Here is a 24,952-nt window from a genome sequence, read left to right on the forward strand (position 1 = left end):
GTTGCACTGGGCAAATCTGCTGCAAAAGACCTCTTTACAGTGTTCAAAAGCAAAGATGTCACTTTGAGGATTAAGGTGTGCCTGACCTAAGCCATGGTATTTTCAGTCACCTCATGTACATGCGAAAGCTGGACAATGAATAAGGAAGACCAAAGAAGAATTGATGTCTTTGAATTATGGTGTTGGCAAAGAATGTTGAATATACCATGGACTTCCAGAAGAACAAACAAATCTGCCCTGGAAGCGGTACAGCCAGAGTGCTCCTTAGAAGCAAGGATGGTGAAACTTCATCTTATATACTTCGGCAATGTTATCAGGAGGGACCAGTCCCTGGAGAAGGACATCATGTTTGGTAAAATAGAGGGTGAGCGAAAAAAAGGAAAACCCTCAATGAGATGGTTTGACACAGTGGCTGCAACGATAGGCTCAAGCATAGCAATGGTTGTAAGGATGGTGCAGGACCAGGCAGCATTTTGTTCTTTTGTACATAGGGTCGCTGTGAGTTGGAACCAGCTTGATGACACCTAACAATAACAATCTCTCACTATCTCTGTCTCTCTCTCTCTCTCTCTTTGTGTCTCCCTGGCTCTAGCTGTTGCTCTCCTTGCTAATTCACCTTCTCCAGGTTTTCTTCCTTCTGTCCCCACTGGAGACAGCTCTCTTAGTTACCAGCCCGCAGACAGTATGGCCCAGTCTTCCTTGATTTGTACCTTCTAACGGGCTGGCTATGGGGATACACGTGTGGACCCCATGATGCTGCCCTTGGAGCTCACGTTCCAGATGGGGAGGGTGCAGGGTGGAGGTGACAAGGGCTGCTAACACCTAGAGGGAGAAGCTGGAGCGCCTCTCGCCCTGCTGGACCAGGAGGTCTCTGCTACCCTGACTGTCTCAGATGCCCAGACATTGACATCACCAGTTCTCGTACTTGGGCAAAATTCTTGCCTGTGGTCAGCTCCCAGCCCCACCCCCTTATCCACTCGCCATCCCATGCAGATAAGCCTGAGAGAAGGCTGGGTTTGACCAAACCAAAGAGGAGCTCCCAGCTTGAGGATGGCCATCTGCCAAACCCCTCTGCTGCTACTCTCCCGGCATCTGCAGTGTTGCTCTCTTCTCCTTGTTCCCTCTGAAAGGCGTAGGGGAGGCAGAGTCCTCCAACCACCAGGCCCCAAACCACCACCACATGGAGTCTCCTGTTGCTTTCTCCTAAAAACTGACTGCAGAACCGGGATTGACTAGCGATCTCTGAATCTTCTAGGGCAGTAGACCCAACACAGGGACTGGAGGATCAGGGGAATGTGGGGAGTGGCTCCTGCTAAGAGCTCGTCCCACCATGCATGCATCCCCTCACTCAGGAAGCATTTTCCGAACCCCCTTAGTGTGCTAGGCACTGAGCTAAATGCTGGGATTGCAGGCATGACCCAGCTCTTGCTCTCACCGCAGGGTAGGGGAGGCAGATGGGGACAGACGATTATCCCTCAGGCTTGTAATGCTATGGCGGAATCAGCTCAGGCTACCCCCCCCCCCCCCCCCAGTGGACAGTGTGGGCCTGGCTATAAGATAACCAGGAGAGAGAAGCTTGGATGAGAGCGTGGGCGTGGAAGGGGAGAGGTCATCTCCTAGAGCTGTGTGAGCACCTGTAAGCCTTGTCCAGTGGGTCTTGTGATCAGCTTCTACTGAAGGAAAAAGTAATTCCCAGGGGACACTCAGTCGGCTGCTTTGCCAGGCCCAAATTCCTGCCTCACTGCTTATAGCCCCTGGCCCAGAACACTGCGAAGGAGGGGAAGGCAGGAATAGGTGGTGGGGCTGGAAGGGTCCTCGCCTCAGATCTCATGCAAGGAAGGAAGGGAGCCTCTGGGAGTAGGTCAGGTCAGAGGAATGAGAACTGCCTAGTTGGGGTAACTTTTGTACCTGTCCCCTTCCTTTTCCTCCCATGCCCCTCAGAGGTGGAAGGATCCTTGGAGAACAGGGACTCTGACTTCCTCCCTTTCAGAAGAGGAAAATGAGGCCCCTAGAACTCAGTCTGCAAGCCAAGGTCACAGAGAGTGGTCAGGCCAGGACCAGAATCTGGGTCTCCCGCTTCTCAGCCCTGACTGTCACACTGCCCATCCCACGTTAAGTCAAATTTGTCATTTACTCTCCAGTGGGCTCCATCTTCCCCCAGCCTTCCCTGAGAGCTGGGGTTAGTTAGAGAGGGAGGCTGCTGGGTGAATGAAGGACTTAGGATGGTCTTTGTTCCTTTATCATTTTGACTAAGGCACAATGGTGGGGCAGGGACTGCAGGGGAAATTTCACCTAGAAACCCAAATGGGAAACTGAAAGTTAAACTGGGGAGAAATACAGGCTCCTTCTAGGTCTTTGAAAGAACAAAAGAGTAAATTGTACTTACTCAATTTTTAAACTTTTGACTTTGAGATACTCTGAGATTGAGAGGAAAGGACTTGGAATTTGAGTCAGAAGATCTGCGTTCAGTCTCCTTTAGCTCTGTGATCTTGAGCAATCAGCTAACCTCTCTGGACCTCTGTATTTTAGCTGTGAAATGGAGATACTAACTGAGCTGCCTGTCTCGCAGGGTCATTGTATTAGGTGAGAGGTATGAGAAAGCTTTCTCTTAGGTTACTAAAGTAAGACTCCTGGAAGAGGGGGTGAGGCCTAGGAGGCAGGAGTAAGACTGGCCCAGCTCTTGTCCCCTCCTGCTGGTTACAGGACCCAAGTCCCTCCCCGCCAACAGCAGGGGGCGTTCTAGCCATCGGGAGTTTGCACCTTACTCTCTAGCACTAGTAGGTGTAGGAAAGTTTAGGTGGGTGACTTCTCATGACCGCTCTTCCCGCCTGCCCTCAGCTGCGTGGTGGACGAGATGGACTTCTCCAGCATGGAGCTGGATGAGGCTCTGCGGAAGTTCCAGGCTCACATCCGTGTGCAGGGGGAAGCCCAGAAGGTGGAGCGGCTGATCGAGGCCTTCAGGTAGGGCCCCCCCCGCCGACCCCGCCAGCTCCACTTCCCTCACAGACCCCCAGCTCATGCCTGGAGCATGGTGGGGGTGGTGCGTGAGGGGCAAGCAGAGCTGCTGTGAGCCTGGGGGATGGGAGATACTGAAAGGTCAGTCGGGGTGGGTGTGGGAGAGCCCCTTCTGGTGTAGGTAGCAGGGGTGGGCTGATTAGAAAGGAGGGAAAGATAGAAAAGGGACGGAATCCCTGAGCTCTCTGAGCTGGAAGCAACACCAGATGGGGCACCCCCAGGCTGGACTGCACCTCACCCATCCTTGCCAACAAGCAAACCTGTATTGAACATCTTCTCTGTGCAGGGCTGGTGCCCTGGGGGATTTGTGGGTGTGTGAAACCAGCCTTGTCTTCTCATTGGAGAAGTGGACCAGGGTATGGGCCAGACAGTAATGAACAGATTGAGGTAGGGCCTTCCTGGGACTGCCCTCATTGCTGGAACTTGGGGGAAGGGGAGAGGGAGGGTGTCTCAGCATCCTGCGCCGTGTCTCCCCCACCACAGCCAACGCTACTGCATGTGCAACCCTGAGATGGTGCAGCAGTTCCACAACCCTGACACCATCTTCATCCTCGCCTTCGCCATCATCCTCCTCAACACCGATATGTACAGCCCCAACATTAAGCCTGACCGGAAGATGATGCTGGAGGACTTCATCCGGAACCTGCGAGGTGAGGAGGTGGAGACGGGGTAGGAAGGGTGAGGTCGCTGCTCAGGCCACATTCTGTTTGGTGTTAATTCCAAAGGAGACAGTGAGTCTGAGCCCCGATTGTAGACTGTCATCTCAGCGGCCAAGGGCACTGCATACTGATTTCTGGGCCTGGTCACGCATAGCAGGCTGGGAAAGCCACTTTCATGCCAGGTATCTGGGGAGTTTCCAGGAGCCCCTGCCACTGCCCCACCCAAAACAACAAGAGCCCTTGGGCAGTGCCCCCTTGCCTTCCATGGAATGTTGACCTCTAGGTCCCTGGCACCATAGTCGGTGTCTAGGTGACACCAGCCCTTCCCACTCCATGACTTATGAGAGAAGAGCCAGGAACAGGACTTTCAGGTCCTGAGTCTATTTAAGTCAGCCTTGCAGATGTCTTTGCATCAACCAGCCTTGCATCCACCAGCCAAGTCTTTTTTCTAATCGCTATAGTGCACCGAAGGAGGCCTGGAGGTGCAATGTTAAGCATTCAGCTGCTAACCAAAAGGTCGGCAGTTTGAATCCACCACCCATTCTGTGGGAGAGAGATATAGCAGTCTGTTTCCATAACGATTACAGCCTTGGAAACCCTATGAGGCAGTTCTGCTCTGTCCTATAGGGTCACTGTGAGTTGAAATCAACTCAATAGCAACGAGATTGGGGTTTGGTTTGTTATAGTATACCACCTGATAGAGAGCAAAACATCATTTGTGTTGGATCAGTGTTTATATTACCAAGACTAGGTAATCCAAAGCAGGGTCTTAAAGTGTATAATGATTACAATTTCTTTTTCCATTTGTTTAGCTCTTCATGAGCCTGCCACTAACTCATCCCCAACTTTCTACCCTACATGTCCCTCTCAATACATTTAAACTCAGGAGGTATTCTGAGTTTCAGCTTCTTGGAGCTGTCTCTCCTGGTACCTCTATCTCTGTTCCAGTCTGGACAGGTTGCTAGGCCAGCAGCATAGCTGTCATCATGGGATCTCCCTCCACATCATCCTGGAATCTCCTTCATGTTGCTCTTGTGTTGCATTCCTATTTCCTGGATTTCATAGTTTCCTCATTTTTAGTTTACTTCCAGAGAAAAGGTACATTGGAGGCAAACTTCTTGAGATCTTGCATGTCTGAATATACATTTTTCTATCTTCACACTAGATTGAGAGTTTGGCTGGAAAAAGAATTCCAGATTGGAAACATGTCCACATGGAATTTTGAAGGCATTACTCCATTGTCTTCTAGTTGACAGTGCTGCTCTGCCATTCCAGTTCCTGACTTTTTGTGCATTATGGTTTGATTTTGTTTTTCCCTCTGAAAACTTTTTGGTTCTTCTATTTGTCCTTTGTGTCCTGAAATTTAGTGATGCTGTGTCTTGTGATAGGTCTTTTTTCATCCATTGTGCTGGGTGCTGGGTGCTGGGTTGGTCCTTTCAGTCTAGAAACATTTGTCCTCCACTTGTGGGCAGTTTTCTTAAATATTATATCTGATAGTTTTTACCCTCCATTTTCTCTGTACTCAACTTTCTGGAACTCCCGTTATTCAGATGTTGGATTTCTTAGTTTGATCCTCTAATTTTCATGGATTCTCTATATGCCATCTTTGTCTTCTTGTTCGGTTTTCTGGAAGATATTCCTCAGCTTTATCTTTCAAGCATTCTTCTAAGTTTTTAATTTCTACACCATATTTTTCATTTTCAAGAGCTCTTTTTTGTACTCTGAGTGTTCCTCTTTTATAGCATCTATTGTTTCATAGATGCAATATCTTCTCATACATCTCTGAAGATATTAATATGTTTTTATTTGTGCATTTGCTTCAGTTTCCTTCTCCCTGCTTGCCATTATTTCTTCTGGGTTCCTTTTTCTATTTTCCCCTGTATTTCTTTCTCTTTCATGTTATAAACTTTATATATAGTTAATGAAACTTGGTTGTCCATTCATATTTAAGGATGAGCCACTAAAAAGTTGATCTACAACTGTGTGCATGGACGGGGTGTTAGTAGGGTGATTTGGTTGAGCTGTTTTATTGGGGGACCTCTACTACAATATCTTTAGGTATTTTTCTTGTGCTGGTTGATTCCCCTGAAAAGAAATGTCCAATCTGTTGCCCAAAGGATATGAGTCTGGCTGCCAGTGTTCTGAGATCTTTGGGGGAAATGGGATTGAGGGGCCTCTTAGTATTTAGACGTCAACTTCATCCTCCATGGACTCCCACCCTTGGCTGTGCTTGGAGTCCCCCATCCCGGAATTCCCGGTTCACCCCTTCCAGAGGATTATCACGTAGTTTTCTGCGGGAGTGGAGGGGAAGATAGCAAAGCCTACATGCTTTTTAAACTTACTTTTAACCTATTTTCCTGCTTCCAGCCTGCCTTTATCTCAACTATCAGGGGTTTCTATTGCCACCAGTTCCAGAACACTTTTGTGGTTCTGTGGTGTGTTGAGTGGCTTCTAACCTCTCTGTTGGCTTACGTTTCAGCTTGCCCGGGTTTTCTAACCTATCCACTTTCTAGGTCCTGTGGTGTCATTGCATCTTCCTTTGTTCTCTTTGTCTTTGTGGGTTTATGCCGTTAAGAAAATATTCCTTTTTACTAGGGTATTCAGTGGGAGCAGAGGTGTTCAGGTTGCCATCTTTAATTAGAAGCTTCTTGTGTTCAGTCTTTATCCCTGTTCTTTCTTGCCCTCAGCTGGATTTCTTGCAGACCCCCAAGGGTCCTACATGGCTCATTTGTCCAATTTTAAAAAAACAGGATCAGATGTGGAAGAAGCAGGGACAAGACAGGGAGTTGCTCATAGAAAGCATAATGTTCTCTCAGTAGTTGGGAAAACCCTTTAAGGACACTTGCCAAAGTTGTTTTATTTTTAATTTTTTCATTCTTATAAGAGAAGCATATACTTATTAAAGAAAGATTTGAAAAAAGTAAAATAAGATTTTTTAAATTGCCTGTTTCTACCTCCAAAAGAAACTATTTTCACGTTGATATATTTTCTGCTAGTATTTTTGTTGTTGTTGCCAGAGTTTTATCATTACTTAGAAGGAAGAGGTGGGGTGGAGGGTCTCATTCCCTGCATTATCAGAGGGGTCCGCCCTGCTCCTCTTCACTTAATGTCTAACTCCTCACACATGGTCAGGGGAGAATCTTTTCACCCATACAACAACCAATCACTGAATACTGTGCTCCCGCTGGAGGTGGGGTGAGGGCCCAGGAGGGGGAAGATCCAAAAGAGAACAAGACAGAACCTCAGCCTGCAAGATGCTCACGTGGAGGGTGGTTTAAGACAGATACTTAGAAGACGTTCCAGGGAGATAGAACCGCAGAAGCAAAGGCACTTAGCAGGAACGTGGAGGCTGGAAATAGTCAGGAAAGCATCCTGGGAAGTGAGAGAGAGGGTTCTGTGCCTGGAACAGCAGGAGATGAGGCTGGAGATGTGTGTTAGGACCATATTATAGTGGTTTTGCTGCTGAGCTAAGGAGTTTGTTCTTAATTGTTCTTCAGTGGCAGCAGCCATCGAAGGCTTTGGAACGGGATTGTGGCAACGTGAAGGCCACCCTTTAGGAGCATCAGTGTGGTATGGGGGTTTCCTCTCTCTGGCTTCCATCCCCCTAACCTCCCCTCCATGTTGGTAGGTGTGGATGATGGCGCTGACATCCCCAGGGAGCTGGTGGTGGGCATCTACGAAAGGATACAGCAGAAGGAGCTCAAGTCCAATGAGGACCACGTCACGTATGTCACCAAGGTGGAGAAGTCCATCGTGGGCATGAAGACAGTAAGTGTCCCCTGCAGAGCAGCATTTACCGTGTGGAGGTCAGCTTCCTTTCCCATGGCTGCCAAGCCACCCTATCTCCCACTGCCTTTTGTTTCTTTCTCCCTGGCGTCTCCTCCCATTCTCCTCCTTCCCTTTCAAAAACACCATCCTTTTATTAATTCTCTTAAAAAATGGTTATTGAAAAAATAGTTATTGAGTGCTTACTTTGTACCAAGCACTGCATCCTGTTTTTTCTTTTGCCTAATTTATTTCCTCATTGCCTTTCGCTAGCAGATACTGCAGCAGGAGAGACTAGGGTGAGGTGTCAAGAAAGACTTCCCAGTGGCCTAGGGTTGAAGCATCTGGATGGTTGGCCATGATAGAAGGCTTAGGATCCCTTTCCTAGTATGGAATGGGTACTAGGCATTCCTGAATGGTCCTAGTGAAATATAAGGCAGGAATGGGCTAAAGTAGAGGCCCTAGACTATGGTGTCTCAACCTATTGGGGTGCCCAGTCAGTCATGACCTGTGTCACAAGCAATATATTCCAGAGTTACAATGATTTTTAAAGTGAGCATTCCCTATAGATTACTATACTACTTAGAGATCAGCAAGGTTGGAGGTCTGAGGCCACCCAGAGGTGCCTCAGAAGAAAGGCCTGGTTATTTACTTCCTAAAAAGCAGCCATTGAAAACCCCATGGAGCACAGTTATTCTCTGACACACATGGGGTCACCATGAGCCAGACTCAACTCAACGACAACTGGTTTATCTCTAGTTCTGAAGGTGGATACTCTGCTATTTATCGCCAGTTCCCTCTCCGTGAGAAGCTGGCTCAGGGCGCGGTTCCCCAGGGGGCTTTGCACTGGGCTTAATCTCCCCAGTCTGTGCAGGGATGGCCTTTTCTGCTTCAGAGACTTCATCGCTGAGGTCTTGGTTTGTCTGGTTTGCCAGTGCTTGGCTTGTTTTACACACTGGAGTTGATTCAAGATATGCCTGTGCACTGGTTTCCTAGGGCTGCCATAATAAAGTACCACACAGTGGGTGGCTTTAAACACCAGAAATTTATTGTCTCACATTTTGGAGGCTGGAAGTCCAAACTCAGGGTTTCAGCAGAGCGGTGCTCTCTGAAGCCTCTAGGGAAGAGCCTTCCTTGTCTCTTTCAGCTTCTGGTAGCTCCAGGCATTCCTTGGCTTGCAGCTGCAGTATGACTCCAATCTCCATCTTCACGTGACCGCTGTCTGTCTCTCTGTGTCTCTTCTCATCTTTTATAAGGATACCACTCAGATTGGATTATGACCCACCCTACTCTTGTATGACCTCATAGTAACTGATAACATCTTCCTAGACCCTATTTCCAAACAAGGTCATGTTCACAGGTACCAGGGGTTAGGACTCCAACAAATCTTTTTGGAGCACACAGTTCAACCCATAGCACTCTGGAATCCCCTCACTCTTGCACACTTGCCTTTGGATGTGCTGTAGAGAAAGAGGCAAAAGTGTCATACCTACAAGTGTTAGAGGGGAAAAGGCCGACAGTGCCTGGATTTGAACAATCTGGAGGCTCTTTTCATTTCCTTTCCCCATCCCCTACTCGTTTCTCTCCTCATTTGCTCCAGTGAGGTGAACCCCTTCTTCCTCAGCTCCGCAAGAAGTGTGATGAGAGGGCAGAGCCCAGATGAGGAGGGAGGAGGTTTGGGGTCATGCTCAGGCCCTCTCCCCTCTCTGAGCCTCTGTCTCCTCTTCTGGAAAGTGGATGCTATGGGGTAGGGAGGGCCTGGGTCTCTGGGGACTCTCCCGCTGAGCGCATGTCTTGGTTCCAGGTGTTATCGGTACCCCACCGCCGCCTGGTCTGCTGCAGCCGGCTCTTCGAGGTGACAGATGTGAACAAGCTGCAGAAGCAGGCCGCACACCAGAGGGAGGTGTTCCTCTTCAATGACCTGCTGGTGGTGAGCAGCCAGGGAGTGGGGCGGGTAGGAGTTCTCTCTCAGAATCAGTCCTGCCCTGACTACGTTACCTTCTAACAGAACGTTATTTATGGAGTGATTGGTTTACAGTTCTCATGGTGCTTTCACATCATGGGATAGGAGGTAGCTGAAGCAGATATGATAATTCCCATTTTATAGGCTGCAAAACTGAGGCACAGAGAGGTTACATTGTCTGTTTGTGGTTACACAGTCATGGTGGAAATGAGCTAGATCTCAGACCCTCAGCCTCTCCCACTTTACCAGAAGCCTGGAGCAGAGAAGATGTGGCTATGTGCTTCAGTCCCATGTATGGGAGGTAGGCGGGTAGGCCGGAATGGAGCACGCACCCTTAGCTCGGTGGGGGAGATGCTGGGGTACATGTATGCTCACACATCTGAGGGGTACTCATTCGTCACTCCTTGAAAATAAGTATCTATTCAACAGTTATTTTATGGGTGTCAACTCTGTGCCAGACACTATTGTAACTGTTGGGAAAACAGTAGTGAACAGGATTTGATTTCTCTCTTTTCCTCACACCCGTGTCCTCTCTATCAGTGAGTCCCGTTCATCCCAAATCTGACAACCTCTTACTACCTCCACTGCTACATTCTAGTTCCAGCCCCAGCCTCTCACCTGGATCACCAGGGCACCTCCACACCTGCCACCTGTGGTCCACACAGCGGCGGAGTCATCTTCCCAGAGAGCAAATCAAGCCTGGGCCTGCAAGGCTTCCAACTGCCCCGCCCCCCAGCTTCCTGTGTAGTGAGGAAGAAGTCCAGACTCCCCAGGCTGGCCTGTGGCCTCCAGGACTGCCCTTGGCCCTGACCTCACCACACCACCCTCCCCCCCGCCCGCCAGCTGTCCTGCTCCAGCCACCCTGAGCTTGAGCTGCCTCCTCACAGGCCAGGCTGGCTCCATCTCAGGCCTTCATCCCTACTGCTCCTTCTGCTGGAAAAACTCCTTCCGGTCCTTGCATGGCTGCCTCCCTCTCTCCATCCAGGTCTCACCTCACATGTACCCCCTTCAGAGAGGTCCTCCCTGACCACCTAGCAAGGAGCCTGCTCAGTCACCCTTTATTCCTCACTCTGCTTTTTGTTCTTCAGTGCACTTGCCAAGTGTCTGAAATGATCTTATTTACCTATTTGTTCCTGTGGTTTCTTTGTTTATCATGATTGATTGATCTACACCTTGACTGTCTTCCTCCATGAGAACGTAAGCACCATCATTCAGGTTGAGGGCTCTCTCTGTCTTGTGTTCTGCTGTATCCCCAGATCCCAGCTCATAGGAGGTGCTGAATAATGATTTGTTTATTGAACAACTGGCTGACTGAGCTTTCATTGTAGTAGGGGAGGGAGATAGAAAATAAGACAACAAACAAGATCAGATGTTGGGGGAAGGTGCTATGGAGACAAAACGCTGATAGGCTAGAGAGTGACTGGGCTTAGGGTGGGAGGTTTCTATTTGCTTTTATTTTGTTTTTTTTGGTTTTTTGGATGGGCTGGTTAGGGAAGTCCTCTCGAAGGTAACATTCGAGTTAAGACCTCAGTAATGAGAACAATCCAGCCATGTAAAAAGCTTTGAGGAGAGAGTTGTGGAGAAGGAAACAGCACACGCAGAGGGCCTGTGGTGGGACTGAGCTTGCCCTGTTCAAGCTGCAGAGAGGAGGACAGTGTGGTTCCAGCATGAAGCCAGAGTAAGGCAGAAACCAGACCAGGGGACACTTACAGGCCAGGGCAGGAAATGTGAATCGGATTCTAAGTGCAGTGGGAATAGCCACTGGAAGCTCTTGTGCAGGGAAGAAACATTTTGATATAATATGTGTACGTGTGTGTGCACGTGTGAATGCATCCTGAGTGCATAACTGTGCATGTATATCTGTGTACCTTTGTGTGTGTGTGTTTACTTGTCTGTTCACGAGACCATATCGGTCATCCCTGTGTGCTCATGCCTCCACACGTGCACAAGCGTATTTATGTGAATTTACACCTGTTGGTGCATGTCTATCATCCTCTCTTGAACAGATTCTCAAACTTTGCCCGAAGAAGAAGAGCTCCTCCACGTACACTTTCTGCAAGTCGGTCGGCCTGCTGGGCATGCAGTTCCACCTCTTTGAGAATGAATGTAAGTCTGGATTGGGCAGGAAGGATATGGGATAGACTGGTAGAACGGGAAGCTGAGGGAAAAGGGCTATAGTGGGGTGGAGGGAGGCAAGGGTGCCAAAAGCTGAGCCCACTCCCCACCTCTGGCTGGGCTCTAGCCTTGGCCCCTGCTGCTCACAGCCCACTGGGGTCCTGGGGTCTGGTTTCCAGATTACTCTCATGGCATCACACTGGTGACCCCGCTCTCGGGCTCTGAGAAGAGGCAGGTGCTGCATTTCTGTGCCCTGGGCTTGGACGAGATGCAGAAGTTTGTGGAGGACCTGAAGGAATCCATCGCTGAGGTGGCAGAGCTGGAGCAGATCCGGATAGAGTGTAAGGATGCAGTGTACCCGGAGTCAGTTGGTGGGGGTGGGGTGGGTGGGCACCCGGTCCGCAAGGGACAGGGTCAGCTTGTAGACAGACACAGCTCTGGTTCTGTGCTTGTCCCGTCTGGAGTGAGAGTGGGGTGAGGCACAGCCCTCCTTCCACCCCCTGCTCCCTCTCTCCTGGCTCCACTGCCCTGTCACAGGTACACTGCTCTTCGTGTTCCTTCACAACGGAAGCCAGGTACACTAGAGTGTGCACACCTAGCCAGATCCGTGGGGCAGCAGGTGGGCCCCTTGGAACAGAGAGCTCTGCTTTGTTTCACCAGAGCGTCCAAATGAGCTGGATGCAAGCAAAGAAGTCACTGGAGTGCAGGCTCTTTTCTCTCCACCAAAATGTCTTTTATAGCTTTTCCCCTGCAGCCCCCCAGGATGCAGTCAAGGTTCACTTATCACATCTGGTTGTTTCATTCCTATAATCTTTTAATCCAGAATAGTCCCCCCACTTCACTTTTTTATGACATTGTCTTTTTGAAGAATCCAGGATAGTTTTCTTTTATGCGCTCTCATTTTTGATTTGTGTGATTATTCCTCTAAGGAATGTCTTGATTCTTGATTGTTCCAGTTGAGACATTTTTAAAAAAACATGGGTCTCTGGAGTCCCTCGGTGGTACAAACGGTTAATGGCTGCTAACCGGAAGGTTGGAGGTTCAAGTACACCCGGAGGTGCCTCAGAAGAAAGGCCAGTCAGTCAACTTTAGAAAAATCAGCCTTGAAAACACTATGGAGCACGGTTCTACTCTGACACACATGGGGTCGCCGTGAGTCGAGGTTGACTCTACAGTGACTGTTCTTCACACATCTGGGTTTACCAGTCGCTTTTTGGTTTAAGAAAAACACATCAATGGCCTGCCACCTGTGCCCATTTGCCAGCTTTTACTGTATAAGTATTGCAGGGGGCTTCAGATAGCCTTTAAAGAGAAGTCAATTAAGGATGGATTCAGAAACTGAAACAGAAAATAAAAATATACTTTAAGTCTGCCTTATATGGCCACTTAGTTAAAAAGTGCCTCTAAATTAATATAAATCCACTAAGCAATAGAAGGGCAGTGGAAGTTTTTGAGCAGGAGACCAATATGACAGGGCAGTGCTTTTAATCACTGTTTATTGAGCACCTGCTTCGTGCAGGGTGGTGGTGTTGTGTGCCCTCGAGTCGATTCCGACTCATAGCTACGCTATAGAATAGAGTAGAACTGCCCCATAGGGTTTCCTAAGCTGTAATCTTTATGAGAGCAGATCACTAGGTCTTTTCTCCCATGGAGCCCCTGGTGAGTTCGAACCACTGACCTCACGGTAACCATTGCACCACCAGGGCTCCTTATGTGCAGAGTAGTTTATTTACATGCTGTTAATCCTCACAGTGAGGTCCCTAGGTGGCACAAACGGTTAAGCACTTGACTCCTAGCAGAAAGGTTGGTGGTTCGAATCCACCCAGAGGCACCTCGGAAGACAGACCTGATGATCTGCTTCTGAGAGGTCACACCCTTGAAAACTCTGTGGAGCAGTTCTGCTCTGCGCACCTGGGGTCTCCTTGAGTCAGAATCAACTCAATAGCAACTAGCAACAACAGTCCTCACAGTGACCCTGCCAGGGAGGTGTATGTCTCCAGGTTACCGATAAGGCTCCGGGAAATTAATAGCACGCCCAGGTCATATACACTAGAAGGGGAAGAACTGGCATTCACATTTAAGTCTGATTCCAAGGCTCATACGCTCTTTTCTCTGAAAGTGCAAGAAAAGGTTCTGTTTATAATTTCCCAAGAAAATAATCCAATTCAGGTTAAAACAAAAATCCACCAAACTAGACTGTATAACTCAGGTAACTGGTCAGGGGTGCAGGTGTGACATGTAAATTCCCTTTTCCCAATCTGTTGGCATGCTTGAGTTCAGCAGTGTAGCAAACAAGACTCTTTGCAAGGGCTGGCCTGGGTGCCCAGAGAGGCCACCCCGGCTTTTGTTCTGGAGCAGTCTCAAGGACGCATCCTGAAATGGCTTCTTTTGTTTTCAAAGTACCACAGATGGCTCTGTGCAGCCCTGGGGAGCCATAGGCATAGACTGGCACTAGCATAGCTGGAAGAGGCTCCTTTTCCCCATCGGCCCCGAGAGCCCCACATCACATCCCTTCCAGGTACAAAGGAATAGATATTGTCAGAACCTGTTATGTCAAGAGGTGAAATGTCCTCTCCTGCTGTCTAGAGGGCAAGAGAACAGGGAGCAAGGCTTACCTTTGGCTTTTTTTGTTCAGACAGAGAGAAAGGGATGGAGCACCTGAGGAAAGATGAAGGGCTGGTCAGGGACACAGGGAAGAAAGGAAGTCAGAAAAAAAGAAGATGACAAACAGTAGCAGCAACCATTTCTTGAACACTGATTACATGCCAGGCACTGGGCAGATTGCTGAGTCTATTATATTATTTACTCCTAAAGCGAGGAGCCCCGGCAGCACAGTGGTTTAAGCACACAGCTGCTAACTGAAGGGTAGGCGGTTCAAACCCACCAGCCACTCTGCGGGAGAAAGATGTGGCAGTCTGCTTCTGTAAAGATTTATAGCCTTGGAAACCCTATGGGACAGTTCTACCCTGTCCTGTAGGGTCACTGTAAGTTGGAATTGACTTGACAGCAATGGGTTTGTTTTGTCTTTTTCAATTATTCTGTATTAGTAACAGCTCAGGCAAGTTGTTTTAGGATTGTTGTTGTATACTGTTGAGTGGATTCCGACTCATATAGCAGCCCTATAGGATGAGTAGAACTGCCCCGTAGGGTTTCCACAGCTGTGTATCTTTATGGAGGCAGACTGCCACATCGTTCTCCCACGGAGCAGCTGGTGGGTTTGAACCTCCCACCTTGCGATTAGCAGCCATGCGCTTAAACCACTGCACCACCAGGGCTCCGCTATGTAATAATAATAAGTATTATTATCCTCATTTTAGAGATGAGGAAACAGGCTCAGAGTTAAGGAAGTTGCCCAGGTTCACACAGTGACAAGAATTGCACAAAGGTTGTAATTACTATGCTAATTTCTCCAAAGCCAAGACAGCCCCTGCAGGGAGAGGAACAACTCTCAGTTCAGGAAAAATATTTAGTACTGATTGATGGTGTGATTCAGGCAATCGGTACAGATGGTTCTGGTTTGGGGGTTTGCAGTTCAGTGTCCCTGGATTATAGACAACCAGAGAGACAGATAATGGGACCCAGGAGAGTCGCTTTAATAAAAGGAACTTGAATTATGTCTCCTGGAAAAGAGAAGCTGGAGGAGTGATTTAATAATGACTGTCAAGTCTCCAAGGATGGTAACTGGCAGATCTCTAACACCGCTGAGGGAAGAACAAGAAGGAACAGGTTTACAGTCCAATGAGAGGAATTAAAGTTGAGTACCAGGACAGATGTCCTGGCCCTGGAAGCACGTGGGATTTCCTCCTTGAGATGGCTTTGAAAACCCGATAGAAGCTCCGGCCTGCAGGTGCCGGGGAATGGATGAGACATCACTAACCAACAGTCCTAAAGTCTGCTGTGTGCCAAGTGCTTCTTATACATTGTAATAAAAGCCAGACCCTGTTCTAAGTGCTTTAAATGCATTTTCTCACATAATCCTCTTTACAACACTTTGAAGTAGGCCCTGCTGTCCTGTCAAGTGAGACACTGAGAGGTTAAGAAACTTGCCTAAAGCCACACAGCCAGGAAGCATCAGAACCAGGATTCAAACCCAGGCTGCCTCCCTCTTAACCTGTTCTCCCTCTCTATTGTGACGTGCAAGTAGATACTATCATCCCATGTATAGATGAAGAAACCGAGGCTCTGAGAGGCTCTTTAACTTGAAATTAAGTGATATGGCCAGGATTCAAAGCTAACTTGGCCAGACTCCGAAGTCCATGTTTTGGTAGCAGGGATTGGGATGTCCCTCCCCTTCTTCTACCTTTTCCTGCTCTCTCTCATCATTTCTCCTCTCAGCTCTGCGTGATCAAGGGTAGGGGTTTCTCTCTGTTCACTGGCCTCTCCATCCCCTAGGGGAGCTAGAGAAACAGCAAGGAGCAAAGACCCTCTCCTTCAAGTCCAGCGGAGCCCAGGTGGACCCACAGTCCAAGCAAGGATCACCTACAGGTAAGCCGCAGCTCCACTCCGGAGCTCCTGGGACCCCAGGCCAGGGATGGCCCAGGCCCTGGGCCCACTGAGGCCACGCACAGTCCCTGGGCTTGGCTTCCTGGGGAACTTGGGTGAGTGCCCATCTCCATGACCATTCGTTTCTGCAGAGGAGCTCCGGGCTTATTTTCTTTATTTTGTGGGGCTGTTATTATCACTGGGAGTCAGGGGAAGAAATATGTCAGGTGAGAAAGAAATGCATCCATGGTATAAATGGCACTAGAGGTCCAGAGTCCAGAGCAGGGGAGAAGGAAGGCTGCACAGAAGGGTCTGGAATTCTTGCTCTTCCCCTTAAAGTCCTTTCACTAATAAACCCTGAGCACTCTGTTATCCCAGGCCCAGAGTCAGCCCACCCCAAAATCCAGATAAACTCTCAAGCCCGATTTCCCAAACAGTTCCTTAAATTAAATGATTCACCTCAGATGATTCAAGCCAGCTGCAGACTTTGCTTCGCCTTTGCCCACTTTCTTTAGACCTGCTTCCTTCCACCAGCTGACATGGTCCTGCCTTTCTCCCTCCTGCCCCTAACCTCAGCCCCCACCTGTGCGCTCATGGGAAGAGTTACCCTACCTCCACTCCACCAACCCTGAATGAAAGAGAATTAGGAAGAGAGATGGCATAAGGATTAAGACTCATCCCAACAAAAGCCCAGCAAACATCCAGAATTGTTCGCTAATTCATTCAGTTATTTATTATTACATTTGACAAGCATTTATTAAGTGCCTGCTGTGTGCCCTGTGCTAAGCACTGGAAAGCAAGTGTCATAGCAAGACATCAGTTTGAGCGGAGAAACTCCAGTGGATTTCATCCTGGCCTGTAACTTCAGCCATTGGCCGTGATGCAAGGCTTTGGACAGGCAGTACCGTATGAACTGGTCACACCAGCTAGGAGAGGCGATTCATTTTCCGAGCAAGACTTGGGACTCTCTTTGCTATGTGGAGATGTAGCCTCTTCTGTGTATGGGTTTGGGCTGCAATCAAGCACCATAATTCTGCTTTCCAGTAGCCCCTTGTCTTAGTCATCTAGTGCTGCTACAACAGAAATACCACAAGTGGATGGTTTTAACGAAGAGAAGTTTATTTCCTCATAGTCAAAGTAGGCTAAAAGTTCAAATTCAAGGTGTCAGCTCCAGGGGAAGGTTTTCTCTCTCTCGGCCTTCTCATTAGTGTTCCCCCCAGACTAGGAGCTTCTCGGCGCAGGGACCCCGGTCCAAAGGACGTGCTCTGCTCCTGGCACTGCTTTCTCGATGGTATGAGGTCCCTCTGTCTCACTGCTCACTTCTGTCTTTTATATCTCAAGAGATTGCCTCAGGATGCAATCCAGTCTTGTAGATCAGGTCCTGCCTTACTAACACAGCTGCCGCCCATCCTCCCTCATTAACATCATAGAGGCAGGTTTACAACATATAGGAAAATCACACAGTACCAGGAATCATGGCCTGGCCAAACTGATACACACATTTTCTGGGGGACATAATTCAATCCACAACACCGCTTCATTACTATAAGGTCACAGTGCATGGGTCACTGCGTGTTCACAGTTGTTTAAGCTTCAGAGCCAATGCTCAGCTGTGATTTCTTCCCTGACCTCCCCACTCCACAGCCCGCACCCCAGCCTGCCTCTTTTGCAAGCAATAACCCCTCAGGCTGGGATGCATGTCCCCAGGGACTTTTCCAAGAGGAGCCCCCACAGTGGGATGTTCCCAAACAACAGCACAGCTCCCCCTTGTGCTATAGAAAGCAGAGGGGTCAGCACAGTGAGGGGAAGTAGCACCCTTGGAGGGGCGGTATCTGAGAACTAAAGGGGTTCCAGCTGAAGGGCCTTGAGATGCCTGCTTGCGTTGAGGATGGGAACTGGGGGTGACTGAGCTAGAAAGGGTTATCAAACTGACCCTGGGGTCCACAGGGACCCTGGTGCTGTGCCAAGCCTGTCAGAACCACCCTAATAGTCATGACAAAGCTGTTATTAGGCTCTCACTGTGCCAGGCACGGTGAGTGCTTTACAGGCCTCCACTCATTTAATCCTCATTGCTTGGCTAGGTCCGTCGGTGGTGCAAACAGTTAACATGCTGGGCTGCTAACTGAATGGTTAGAGGTTCACGTCTACCCAGAGGTACCTCAGAAGAAAGGCCCGGCAGTCTACTTCTGACAAATTAGCCATTGAAAACCCTATGGAGCAGTTCTACTCTGGCATACATGGGGTTGTCATGAGTTGGAGCTAGTTTATTCAGCTAGGTAGCAGGGAAGGGAACAAAGAAGAAACATGGCCCTTGCCCTCAAGGAGTCTGTGGTTGAAGGAGACAGGTTAACATGTGCCCCCCCCACACAGTGGAACCCCCTGTGCTTCTGAGAGCAAAGAACCAACGCTCACTTCATAAGTCAACTTTCAAAGTCTGTATTGGGAATGCTTTCACTGGGTAAATTAGACTCAACAATGCCAACATCAGAAAGAACTTAAGAGATCTAGTCTTCAGAGGCCCAGAGGGGTATAGCATCTTGCCCAAGGTCACACAGCTACTAAGTGGCGGGACTAGGACTAGAATGCTGGGCTTTTGACTTCCAGGCTACCACCCCAGGCTGCATCACAGTTGTGAGTAGTGGGGCACATGGGGTCTTCCTACTCACACCATCTAATTGCAGAGATGGGGGAGGGGCGGATTTGTTTCAAGGTAGGTGGAGATTGAGCCCTGTGCCCTTTGCATTCAAAGCCAAAAGAGACGTGGCGCTGGGGGAGAGGCCTGCGGAGAGCACAGTGGAGGTAAGTGGAAGCCTGGTTGCTGAGGTGAGTGATTCTGTGCCCCGCTTGCCCTTCTTCTCACCGTCTCTGTTGTTTCTCTTCTCAGGTATTAATCAATGCCTCCCCAGCCCGACTCACCATTTTACCAATTTCAAGAGATACAATTAAAAGTTACTGCTAGCATGGGTAATGCCACTGTTCCAGCGCCTAATTAAGCCGCCAGCACTTTCTACCCGTCCCCGCCCTAGCCTGCCCCAGCTGGTTGCCCTCCAAGGCTGAGCTCCCAGACTAACACCGTGGACATGAAGCCCATAACACCCTCCATGCCGGTCCCTCCCATGCTTCCCCAAGTCAACTTCCCCAGCAAACTGCTTCTTGTTCACTGATCCCCAAATACTTGTTATTGTCAGAGAGCTCTATATTCCCTTCCCCAAATCCTCCCACCCTCCATACGAGGGGCCTGGGCTTCCTCCAGAGAATCACCCCTAAGTCAGGTTCCCAAGTAGTCACTTTCAGGGTAGACCCTGCCCTCCTGGATACCTCTTGGGAGAAGTTGGAGAATTGAGAGTGCAGGCAGCTGGGAGGGTGGAACTTTTCCCTGGAGCAGCTGGTCCATCTGGAATGCTGGCCATGGGGTAGGGATGCATACAGGAGAAAATGAGGCCAAGAAGGAAGAGCTGGGTTGGGGTTATGTTAGAGGTTTTCCTGGGACAGGAGTCCCTCGGTGGTGCAAACAGTTAAGCACACAGCTACCAATCAAAAGGTTGGCAGTTCAAATCCAACCAGAGGCTCCTTGGAAGAAAGGCCTGATGATCTGCTTCTGACAGATCACAGCCATTGAAAATCCTATGGAGCGGTTCTATTCTGAAACATATGTGGTCACCATGAGTCAAATCGACTCCATAGCAACAGGTTTGGTTTTTTGGTTCCTGGGAGAAGAGCTGATAAAACTGAAGACTGTCAATCCCCAAGCCACAGCTTCCTTGGCTGTTCTGTTGCCCAAGTGAGAGAATGGGAAGGGAGTGGGGACGCAGCAGCAGCAGCTGGCCTCTGCCAAACCCAATTGTCACTTGGGGAGCACACAGTTGCCCCTGCAAGACTGACTGGGACTGGCCCACCCACACTGGCCTCCTAGAACCTCAGTGAGCCCCTCCCTCCCTCGCCAGGCCACCAGGGACCACTGGCTGCTCTCACACACGCACACCTCCTTCCCCAACCCCACTCCAAGCTGGAGGGGCCTCCCACTCTGGTGCTCCATGGGGACCTGCACTTAGATGTCTGAGGGAGGTGCCAGCCCACCAGCCTGACTAAACTCTGGGAAGCCCCAGGATCCCCACAGGGGAGCTCGCTTTCTTCCATCCATCCCTATGGCCCCCATCCCCACACACCTGTGTCTGGAGGAGGCACCTTTACACGGAGGAGCTTCCCGCCCCAGCAGCTGACAAGCCCCCAGGGTGGGTATTCCGTCCTCTGTCCCCTCCCCTCCCCATCTTCCCGCAGCTGCCCATTCTCTAGCCTTGCAGATAAGCGCACTAAGTTACCAGCCCTCCGTTTGTTCTACGAGCCCTGCCTACGCCTTAGAGAGGACAAGCACTCCAATGCCCCGTTCTTCCCTCTTACCCTGCCCCAAAGGGCATGTGGCTATCTGCAAGGCTGACACCCCCTTGGCTAGCTCCAGGGCCCTGCCAGCCTCTGCTCCCAGCGCAGAGGGCAGCCTCACTGCCCAGTGGCCTCTCGGCTGGACCCCGAGCTCTCTCTCCCCTGCCCTCTCTGTGTCAATGCCTGGCCGAGCCCCTTGGCAGGCGCTTTTCCATTGTCTCTGAGCTATTCTGACCTGCTACTCCTGTTCCACCTGACTGCCTTTCTTTGTCTCTCTCTCCTCCTTTCTTCCTTTCTTTCCGTCCTTGCTTCCTTCCTTCCTTTCTTCTTTTTCTTTCTTTCTTTCCTGCATCAGCAGGGAGGTGAGAAGGGGGTCAGAATGCAAGGGGGGTTTGCTGTCACTTCCTGCTTTTCGCTTATGAACCATTAAAATAAAGGTGTCAGGCTGGAGGCGGGTGGAGGGAGAAGTGGGAGGTGCAGACAGTGAAGGGGGGATCAGAAAGCAGGAGGTGGAGGAGAGGTGCAGGGCAAGGCTGAGCGGCATGGCGGGGGTGGGGGGAGAAGGTGGGGGGAGAAGGAGAAGAAGGCTCAGTGGCCTGGGCTTGGGGCAACCAGGCATTTGCCTGGGGAAGGGCAACTGTAAAGTCTGGGGAGAGCAAGCAGAAGGGGCCTGGCCTGCCTGGCCATCTCAGGCCACTTTTCTCCTGGCGGAAGAATTCAGAATACAAGCAGGTGCGGGGAAGAGCCTATCCCCTCCAGCAGCGGTGGTGACGAAGGCCCTCTGTGTGAATGAGGACCACCAGGAGGTCCCACGAAGAAAGTGGGCTGCAGCCCTGCTCTTGTTCTGCTGTGGGTCTCAGCAGGGCAGTGAGGGGCACAGGGGGCTCTTTTGTTTAGGGGACCTCAGACCTAGACAGTGCTGCTGAGGCTGGAGGTTGAGAGTAAAGAATAAAGGCTGGCAAAGTGCTGAGCTTGGCAGTTGGGGGCTTGTGAATATTGAGGGTCAGGACAAAGAACCAGGGCTTGGCGAGGCCATGGGGGTGCCTAGAGCCAGGAAAGGGGATCCCTGAAATCGTACCTTTGGGCAATAAACAGTATTAAGATCAGCTGGCTTAGGGCTGAGATCGTTTTGGGTTGGGCCATCCTGGTCTAGGCTCAGGGATAAAGTCCCCCCGCCCCGCCGCAACCTCAATTCCCTCTCTGTGCTCTGAGCAGCTGGCCTTGGGAGGTGGTGCCCCCAGACAGATGGTGGCCCAATAGCAAGCGTCCTCAGAGAGGAGAAGGGTCTCAGCCATCCCCCTAAGGGTTGTTCTGTATGGGTGTGGTAGATCCTATCAGCTAGAGAGCCTGGGGATGGACCATGGTAAGGAATGAAATCCCTCTCCTTCCAGAATACGCTAGCCTCCCTTGAGCTCATTTCACCCACCTGCCTCTGCCAGCTAGAAGAGGCCAGCCTGGTTCACAGTGACTTCCATGGTCTGAGAGAAAAGGCTCGTGAGCACCATCTGGGCCACCTCCTCTTGCCCTACCCAGGGGATAAGAGTTGTTGAGCCTTTTCTGGGTAACTCCTTCCTACAGCAGAACAGATTTAACCAGGACCTAGGTCGGGCCAGAAAGGCAGCCAGGGACCTAAGACTCTGCCCTCGGCTATCTGAGCTGCTCTTGGTGCTGGTCATGGACTTGGGAGTCTGGGTGGATGGGCTAGGTCCAGACCACTCCTTCCGGGGTCCCTGACATTCTGGGGTTTGGATACCTGTCTGATGTCGCAGTGACGATGAGGCTTGCCCTTTAACAAATTTGGCAGGAGGAGAGGGGGGTGAAGGCTCAAAGATGCTTGACTGTCCTGTGTCTAGTTCCCCTTTGTCGTCAACACACCCCTGAGAGGCTGGGAAGGAATAGAGGCTGTTATCTCTGCTTTCCAAACTCTGAGGTTTGCGGGCAGTGAGGCAAGTGAAGTTTTAGCCACGGCCCAAAGCTACCAGCCCAGCAGGTCCATGTAATCAGACTGTAGAGCTCTGCAGAAACCTAGAGTCAGTTGGTCCAACTGTCCATCTCACAGATGGGGAGACTGAGGTCTAGCAAGGTGAGATTGCGCACGGTCAGTGGTGGAACCCTCGACTCCACTGTCCCTCTCCGGATGACCAGGGTCAGCCCTTCTGCTTTCCTCTAGGTGGAGAGATGGGGGAAAGGGTTAAAGTGCGGGCTGAGTGCACGTTCTCGGGCAGCAGGAGCCAGGAGAGGGGGAGGCAAAGGGCAGCTGAGGGTAGCCAGTCCTAGCAGCTGGGAATTAGTGTTGTAACATTTCATGCTTCTCTGGCTGTTTCTAAACTAGGTGTCAATTCACAACAGGCTCCAAACGTCCCATCACAACCCCGGGCTGGAGGCCGAGAAGGGAGCGCCGGCGCCACTGCTAAACCCGCAGCCTAGCCCCCTGCGAGAGCAGCCCCAGCTGCTGCCACCACCACCACCCACGCCCCCAGGGACCCTGGTGCAGTGCCAGCAAATTGTCAAAGTCATTGTCCTGGACAAGCCCTGCTTGGCCCGCATGGAGCCCCTGCTGAGCCAGGCCCTCTCCTGCTATGCCTCGTCCTCCTCCGACTCCTGTGGCTCCACACCCCTGGGTGGCCCAGGCTCCCCCGTCAAGGTCATCCACCAGCCTCCGCTGCCCCCGCCCCCGCCCCCCTACAACCATCCACACCAGTACTGCCCTCCGGGCTCCCTGCTGCACCGGCGCCGCTACTCCAGCGGCTCAAGGAGCCTGGTGTAGTCTGCACTCCCACCCTGCTGTCCACGGAGGGCTGGCCGCCAGGGGCCGGGCTGTGCACGGCAGCCCAGACTGCCCTTTCGTGGCTCCCCACACCCTAACACAGTGCGTTCCCAGTCACCGATCACCGCCGTTTTGAAACCAGAACTCCAATCCCTGGCACCTGGTTTGCCTCTTCCGACCATGCTTCCCTTACTCAGTTGAGCACCCTACCCTCAAATCTGGAGACACCAGCTCACCCTCCAGGAGCCCTGCACAGCTGGGAGTGAAGAGCCTCCTCTTCCTCTTGCCACCACGCTCCCCATTTGGACCATGGATTGAAGAAAACGGGAGTGGAGGGTCCCCCCTTCTCCAGACCCTGAAGTCTGCTAGTGCCACAGGGCCTCAGGCCGGTGGGCAGGAGTGTGGGAGGCTGGGCTGGCCAGCACCAGAGCATAGGACAGAAGGTGGTCTCGTACCTCAGGATTAGGTGCATCTGTTGGTGGACTGGGTGGAGGAGGGTTGGCCCTGCTCCCTGGAGGAGCCAGGTGGATAGGAGGTGTGAGAAGGGGCAGCTTTCACTGCTGTCCCCCACCCCCAGCCCAGCGGTCTCAAGAGGCTACCCCTCCATCCCCAGGGAGATTGCCTGTCCTCACCACACCCTTCCCCTTCATCCCAGGATCTCTGCTCTGGCTTTCCCAGGGGCTGGGGCTCTGCCTGCCCAGAGCTGTCCAGAATAGAAGTTCCTAGGCTCCAGGAAGGAGGCAAAGGGGAGCACCCTCAGCTCTCCTGTGGCCAGTTCAACAGGGCTGTGGAATCATGAGGTCATATAGCTGCAAAATGCACTTTTTTCAGAGTATCTTAGTTCCCTAGCCCCAAATACCCAGCCAACTGGAACCAGGTAGGTACAGAGAAACACTCAATAACCAGGTTGCGTTGTTCCATTGTGGAAGCAGACACAGAGAGGGGCAGTGGTTTGCCTGGGGCAGATGCAGCCAGCAGAGGGAGTCAGGGCCCCTTCTTGCTTGACTTCTGTGGCCTCCAGGAAGGGCTTGGGCACAGAGGCGGTGACAGGAGCGTGTGCTGCACAGCCACCTGCATTTCCCCAGCGGCCATCCAAGCTGGCCCCTCAGCCTTTAAACCTCCCCTCCTCGGAAGCACCAGACCTGCCTCTATCAGGGGTGGCTCAAAGAGACCCTAAACCCTCAAAAGTACAAAGGAGAGCCAGCAAGAGGCTCCCGAACTCTCGCCGACTTCCCCAATGGCGAGCAGAATTGAGAGGCAGCCTTTAGACAGACCCACCAAGCCCAGGCCTCGGGAAGCCCCTCGCCCTCGCCAGCCCCATGAGAGGCCAGCCCTGCCTCAGAGACCAGGAGGCAGTGTGCCTTGACCTATTCCAGTCGTGCTCTTTTCAGGAAGTGTTTGTCCCAAGCCTGACTGGACCTCCAGTCGTGTGCCAGTGGTAGTTGCTGTCCTGCGTTAGCATCCCCCACTCCCGGGAACCCATCGTTACAGTGGCCTGAGAGGTGAAAGTGGATATCTACAAAGTCTAAAGTGAATGGACTTAACCCCTACCCCAAGCCCCAACCTGCAGTACCCTGGGCCAGCTGGGAGGCAAAGATTCTTCCCCACTATCTGAGGTTCCAGATGACCTAGTTTTGTGTGTACGTGTGTGGTCACCCAGACGTCATTCTGATGTCACCCCACGGGTTTATTTCTGGTCCTGTCTTTGTTGGCCTTGTTTCCATAATTTGCAGCCAGTTTGCCCTCTTCTCCCGCTGTGGCTCCTCAGCCCACGTGCTCATGGCTGCCCTCATTGCCCTGGTCCCATCT

The 24,952-nt window shown here is 51.0% G+C and overlaps 1 protein-coding gene across 2 annotated transcripts in view; it reads left to right on the forward strand.

The window, feature by feature from the left end:
- Window positions 1–23,143, forward strand: part of IQSEC3 (IQ motif and Sec7 domain ArfGEF 3) — a 115,771-nt gene extending 92,628 nt beyond the window's left edge. The window contains exons 6-14 of one of the 2 annotated variants that reach the window (XM_004381190.1): window positions 2,839–2,961; window positions 3,499–3,665; window positions 7,303–7,442; window positions 9,244–9,369; window positions 11,409–11,508; window positions 11,697–11,858; window positions 15,910–16,002; window positions 18,749–18,798; window positions 22,709–23,143. In XM_004381190.1, coding sequence (XP_004381247.1) covers window positions 2,839–2,961; window positions 3,499–3,665; window positions 7,303–7,442; window positions 9,244–9,369; window positions 11,409–11,508; window positions 11,697–11,858; window positions 15,910–16,002; window positions 18,749–18,798; window positions 22,709–23,143 — 1,396 coding nt within the window. Of the gene's footprint in view, window positions 1–2,838; window positions 2,962–3,498; window positions 3,666–7,302; window positions 7,443–9,243; window positions 9,370–11,408; window positions 11,509–11,696; window positions 11,859–15,909; window positions 16,003–18,748; window positions 18,799–18,883; window positions 18,966–22,708 lie in introns of those variants that run through there. The other variant, XM_004381191.1, reaches the window with a different exon arrangement.
- Window positions 23,144–24,952: the final 1,809 nt, after the last annotated feature.

This window comes from Trichechus manatus, unplaced genomic scaffold (assembly GCF_000243295.1).
Source record: "Trichechus manatus latirostris isolate Lorelei unplaced genomic scaffold, TriManLat1.0 scaffold00081, whole genome shotgun sequence".
Lineage (NCBI taxonomy): Eukaryota > Metazoa > Chordata > Mammalia > Sirenia > Trichechidae > Trichechus > Trichechus manatus.